The following is a 6,868-nucleotide window of genomic DNA, read 5'->3' on the forward strand; positions in this document are numbered from 1 at the left end:
ATAGTTAGAAGGTTCGGCCACAAACAATGTGTTAATTATAATTATAGACAGTGTCCTTTTAATCACTCTATCAATAGAACGGTTCAAACTCCTGAATTTGTTAACCTTGACTTGGATATGTGATAACAGATACCGTGCTCCCTTGGTGTATCGAAAAGACTACACAAGTGATAGATTTCGGTAGCACTTGCTAAACACTACCTGCCTGCCTAGATTACATCCTGAAATTTCTACATACTTACCTGCTGGTCTAAGTACCTACTATGTACATACCTCATAGTCGTAAAGACAATAATGACACACCAGTAACTACTACATGCCATATGTTATACGTAGCTCAAAGGCCATCTTCGTAAACATGTTGATCAATAATAATACTATCACAGTTGCCCCTGCTCTCACTTCTCATCCTTCTATTTTATTCACATAACGTCAGTATACCCCTGAATACTTTGCCCACGTCAACACAGAATCAGCTGGATCGGGAGATCCTATGGCCTGTGACTCGAGAAGCCCCCTATCCAGAACATGAGTCGAACAAGCCTGCCGAATGAGTTATTTTCACGTATACGACTCATAGATGAGGCAACCGCTGAATATCTACTTATATAGTAGCCTTTCAGGTACTAGGTACCTAATCAAAAGGGGTTGTGCCAGATGGACAGTGATTTGCAGAAAACTTTACAATAGCTGTCCCCCTGTTTTACTATCATGCCGTTTGTTTCAACCTCCTTAAACTCTATTATACATAACCTTTTACCAACAACCTTATCTAAGGCCATAATGGCTTCATAGATCGAATCAGACTCAGGTTCTGAAACCGTTAATGAGAAACTTCTTAACTTCAGACCGGTGCCTATAGTTGAGGTTACCCCTAACCCACCCGATGGCTATTAAGGGGTGTTCTCCACGGGGGGCACATTCTAGACTATGCAAGAGAAACACGGAGAGTGTATGGAAGCTATTCACAATATGCACCACTGCGACTAATAAATACTCATAATACAGCCAAGCTTACATACATCATTCTTTTCAAAGGCTCACCCGGGACTACATAGGGGGCTAGATAGAACAAAGACAGCTTAAATGTATCTATATGGACATTTCATAGCATCCATGCCTACAGGGAAATGTTAGAGATCGCGAAATAACGATGTTGTTCTGCATCTACTATGTAGGTCTGCGTTTACCAGGTTCCGGCTCGTGAGATTCTTATCGAGACAACTGCACTGGATCCCCCTAGCTCCTAACTCTAATTCTCTATAACATAGTACTTTGGTTATACCAGGGGTTGATGTAAGTCATTTCCTACTAGGTACCGCCAGGGGTAGTGATTGCTCATCCCGGTTGAAAAGTCAGGGTTACTGTTGGGTTGTATCATAGAGACTATGTGATTCAAGTCGTTGAAGTCCTCGCAAGCGTTAGGTATTACTTGCAGAGTCGCTGCTAATTGTTGAGATCTCATAATAAGAACCTGGAAAGGAAGCTTCACTTTAAAGCCAGTTGAGCTTTGGTTTTAAGACTACCCAGTCAGGGTCACTCATCACTGTATACTGCAGGTACTTGAGTACGTAATACCTAGCAGACTTCCAAGGGTGGAACGAATAGTATAACGTGAGACATATGCATGCGGCCCGTCCCGTAACATCGGCTCTAGCCTAACCTTATAACTGGAATGTGGCGTTGAAAATTGGAACTGTGCAGTGCATGAAGCAGGTACATACAACATACCTAATCAGTAACTTAGACACTATCATTCTATATATATATATATATCTGGTTTCGATATAAGTGTGGATATATGTCTCAGGTCGGTGATTAGCATGTGATGGTGGAAATAACAAGCTCTCCCGTTGGATGAAAACGGACTAGCTGTTGTCTCACCATCATCACTACCAATAAATATCTCAATATACAACTCCTAAAGTTCTAGGCTATCATATTCGTCTTGAAGTTTTGATCGCTAGCAGATGAACTTCTGATCACAGTCCCAAGTCTCCTGAATGTACCTGAGAAGCATATCGTAATAGAATTATCATTAATATTATAGTATTTTCTTCTACTAATATCCAGGTCGTGAGTATATCTTTCTAAGTCATAATTTCATGATCGTATTCATGTCCATACCCTTCCCATCCCATCCTGGTCCTGTCCTATCCCATCCCATTTCATCTTATCCACGTTCCTCATAGCTCAGATTGCCACATCAAACCCAGATTTTAAGCGACAGCAGTCATCTGGTAAGGCTTCAATGGTAGCGTAACTGGTGCGCAGTCGACATTGCGACTAGAGTAGATCTGGCCCATTGTCCAGTTGGGGTTGATCCATGTCTCATCAGTGCACGCCAAAGTCAAGTTGACGGTTCCATAAGCATTGATCCTGGTTCTATAGGAAGTTAGAAGCTGCACGGTTTTATGGTTGTGATATAAGAGTATGGAAAGGCTGTAAACTTACGGGTACTTCGGATCAGTGTCACTGCATGTCCAGGTCTGGTTAACGTTCAACTCCCCGCTAGGCCGGCTGAAGTCGAATGTGGCTTTCGTCGTTGAGCCCTCGGGTAACTCGCAGTTATATATCATGGTGCCGTAGAAGAAATCAGACAGTTGGCTGCTGGAGGCACTGCAGACTGCTGGGTACTCGAGAGCCGGGTTAGTCAAGTTGAAGTTGACATAGCCCCATGAATTTTGGTGAGCCGGCGTGGTGAAGACGTATGATGCATGGTAATCGAAATCTTCAATCGACCATGAGAAATTGTTGAAAGAAGCAGCTTGGCAACCGGGGTTGCTGTCGCGGATTTGTAGAGGTGCGGCAACTGCCAAGGGCAGGAGGGCAGCAAGTGTGGAGATGATGTTGAGCATGGTGATGTTGGTGATGTTGGTAATAGTAGTAATGAGGTTTTATTTGATAGTTGTTTGATAGGTAATTCGAGAGGTAGGTTGATTAATTATGAGTAGTTAATTATTAACACTTTATACTAAGTTCTTTACAAGGTCTGTTATATAAAGGATCTATGAACACTATTAATCCCCAGAAGAGGAGTACATATTTGGATTTATATAAAATTGAGGGGTTGGTTTTCAACGTGGGCAGCCCATATCGTGTAAAAGCAGATCTGGTGATGTGGTTCTAGGAACGAATGCGGAATAGGAATGACGTCTGCAGACGGGCGATCTAAGACTGTATTAGACCGCCAAGAGCTCGTATTCTGGGGGCTGTGAGGAGGTAGCGAAGAGGTAGCGAGTCAGGTTAGTGCTGAGCAAGCAGAAAAAGAGCCTAGGACTGAAAAAAGAGACCCCGAGCTTCAGAACGCATAGTAACATAGTTACTATTGTATGTACATGTAGCTGCTAGTGGATCTCAAAGGATCGCAAAGGGATCCTCTTAAGAAGGATCTTCGCATGATCATTGGCCAAAGTTCGAGAGGCTATAGCGATTATCGTTAGAATCAACGGCAAACATTGAAGGCTGTTGGGTAAATGCGGCACTTCCCTAACCTTTCCGTGTTCTGGTACAGCAGGTGGCTATTTTCGATTATTGTCAGCACGTTATCGTACTGCTTTCGTCGAAAGACCGAGTCAGCCTTAGAAATATTGAATTGTGTAACTATAACATAACCACAACATATCATAAACAGTACTATGCACAGTAGGTAACTTAGCTGTGTAAGCTGAGCTGAACTGGGCACGCGCATATACGAATTACCATAGGTTAGGTAGCTAGCTTAGAAGAAGGGAGATGGCGAATACCGGTAGCAACGTTACTTGCAAATTCCATAGTTACTTGTGAAATAGAAAGAAAGAAAAAGAAAAAAAGGAAACAATATTACCAACCAATTGCCATACCTCGGTGCCTAGGTAAATTGTATTGAGACTATTGAGACTTGAGGCTTGTGGAATTGTAGCCATTGAAGAGGATTGAATTGAAATTAGGTAAGCTCAGCTCTGTCTCAAGACTCCTCTACTTAGGTAAATACTTAGGTTGCTTGAGGTTACATGGTGGGTTCAATCTAGATCAACTCTCGGTTCATTGATCTGCCTTAGACGAAAAGCGTTTTTTAAAAAAGAAAAAACCCCTCTAATATGAACCGAGAGCAAACATTGTACGGACCGAGGCCTGTGCAAACAAAAAAGCCATCTAAAGAGCAAAGACGGTTCGCGCCATCTACAACCTTAAAAGTTGAAGTAATTGATCGGTGTTAGGTAATCTGGTTGGGGTTTATGGGGTTTAGGTACTTTTCGACCTCTTGAGTTTTTTTTTAAAACGTACTATGTGTAAATTTGCGGTGAGATCTTCAATGGCTACATACTACTAGTAGTAGTACATAACTACATGTAGGCAGCTGCGAGAGTACTAACCTTGGTTAGTATCATTGATGTATGTTAGTAGTACTCCCTATCTTCTTAATAAATATGAGATCATATTCTCTTGGCAATTCAAACCCCAATGTTTGCTTGACGATCGAGGTAAATAATACAAGAAGCTCAAGTTTGGAAGAATATTAGCCGGATTCAGACCATCTAACCTAGCAGTCTTTGCAATGTCTACATAGTTCCAAGGCTAAGTAACTAGTGATTCGCCAATAACACTGAGCCTACAACTAACTCCTACAACTAACTAAACTAACTAGCCTGCCTGCCCAAGACTAACAAGCTTTTATGACGCATAATGTCGAAAACTGGTATAGAGTTGAATGATATTCTGATATCCCGTTCTGAATGAATTTTGGGAGCCAAAGTTACCTATACCTAGGTTCTTTTACCATTAGCTTGAATTACCTATGTATGTAGTAATAGTAGCCAAGCATCAATCATGAGATTGAGAATCTCGGTCAAGCAGATGGATGTTATGTAGGTTCATCATGTACCAGATAAGATAGGCACTTTACGGTGTGCAATGAACAGATACATGCAAATATGGCATATTACAATGTATGTACTCAGTAAGTTACTAGGTTACTATAGTAGTACTAGTGTAGACTCATACTAGTTATGCACTACGAAGGTTGTGGCCAAAAGTTTAGACCGTGATATACCTCAGCCCCACAGTATTTCCACTTTTTTCCCACTGTAAAAATATTATCACCACTATACGCATAAAAGGCCTCAAAATTGATTATATTCAACGTTGCTACTTTCAGGGCTTGTTTCCATACTTATTTCCCTGCTACCATCCAAACTATTAGCTGGAGGACCCATTACTATATCTAATACAGCTTGCCCTGTCCTGGAAATATTCTCTGCCGTGGGATCTAATAGTTCAGCCTGCGCAAATAAGTGTTGAATGAACTCTTTTGGCTCTTCTTTTGAGCCGTTTGGCGGCTAGGTCCTTTTAGGATAACAATTATCCCCTTGTAGAAAAATAACCCATGCCACGTTGCCTCAAATCCTATCCACAAAATGTTGAAGCTTTTCTAAAGGATATGATGCCTACTTCTTAGTCTACGTTGGCTTTAACATTTGACGCTTTTGAGACCTGAATCCATCTATTGTGTTTTTTTTTATTTGAAACCATGGCGGCTTAATAGCTGATAGATTAGGTGAGTTGGAAGGCCATATTAATGTTTTTATCCCGGCCTTTTCCCACTTCTTTTTATACCATCGTGACGTATGAGAAGGAGCGTTGTTTTTTTGCGTAATAAAAGGCACGTTAGGATAGTCCTTTTTGAGCTGCGTTATAAAAGGTATGAATAACGGCTTTAGGACTTCTTCTCGATACCTAATCCAATCGATGCCACCGGATTTATTAGCTCTGGTTTGAGCACCACGTTGAGCCGTAAATTTCCATACTGGCTTCTTTCCCTTATTTGGATATCGTAGCTTTGAGCGTCGTATTTCTTCGTTGATTTCCCACCGTATTTTAGCAACGGCTTCCATCCTATCGTTGTATCGCTTCATCATCGCATCGTATTTTTTTTTCATTTCTTTTGATTGTACGGGCCAACAGTAGGAAGGGCCTACTCTATAGTAGCAGAAACATCCCCAAAACATAAACTTTTGAAAGCTTTTCCAACGTTTTTGTACAGCATGCGTATGGTAAATCTCCCACGGCTGTCGCCATATTCGCTGCCGCCCGCGGGATTTATTAAGTTGTACGGATGTTTTATTACTCCAGATGATCCATCGATAGTTTTCGGCCGTCTAATGTTTAATGTATACGCAAAAGTTATTTCGGACAACCTTTTGGCCGTTGGTTACGCCAGGCTTGGTGGTGTATTTGACGTCGTTGAATTTATATGCTTTGAGACAACGAAGGACGGTTCGGCGGGAAATAGTATCGTCTTTTGAAGTGGCTTTGTCGTTAATTTGGTCGGCGATTTGTTGGGTAGACCACTTCCTACTCCTGCCATTCTTACTAACAACAGTAGCGACATCTTTTCCCTTAGCCTTTACTTTAGAAGGCCTGCCAGCTCGTGGCTCATCTACCACGTACGAAAGAAGAGCAAGGCCACCAATAACGTAACCGCGGCTTTGGGCTTTGCGAATAATTTTAGATAGTGTTGAAGAGGATATCCCTAATTCCTCTAGAATATACCTGCGAGTATGTCCTTGGCCGTATGTAGTAAGGGCTTGCAAGCGTAGCCCGTTATCGATTTGGTTAGTTCTAGCCATTACGAGTAGCTTCAAACTTTAATAATATAGTAAAAGTGAAGAATAAAGTGCGTACGTATATAAAAAGTTGGTAGGAGGAGTAAAATACCCCTCAAAAAGTGGCGCACTGTGGGGCTGAGGTATATCACGGTCTAAACTTTTGGCCACAACCTTCGTATGTAGGTAATAACTAGATATGCAAATAAGACACCTTACACCTTACGTACTCTAAAGCCCCCACCTGATCCCATGCGCCTATGCGCTCCGTGCACCCCGTGCAA

General features: G+C 41.8%; 1 protein-coding gene across 1 annotated transcript; it reads right to left on the reverse strand.

The window, feature by feature from the left end:
- Window positions 1–2,219: 2,219 nt before the first annotated feature.
- On the reverse strand, window positions 2,220–2,858 carry GGS25DRAFT_517702 (uncharacterized protein; the record flags this gene model as incomplete). The annotated part of the gene is made up of 2 exons (XM_049263422.1): window positions 2,220–2,385; window positions 2,455–2,858. The coding sequence occupies 2 exons, from the start codon at window positions 2,856–2,858 to the stop codon at window positions 2,220–2,222; spliced, it is 570 nt and encodes a 189-aa protein (XP_049119572.1).
- Window positions 2,859–6,868: the final 4,010 nt, after the last annotated feature.

Source organism: Hypoxylon fragiforme (genome assembly GCF_022984875.1).
Source record: "Hypoxylon fragiforme strain CBS 206.31 chromosome Unknown GGS25scaffold_2, whole genome shotgun sequence".
NCBI lineage: Eukaryota > Fungi > Ascomycota > Sordariomycetes > Xylariales > Hypoxylaceae > Hypoxylon > Hypoxylon fragiforme.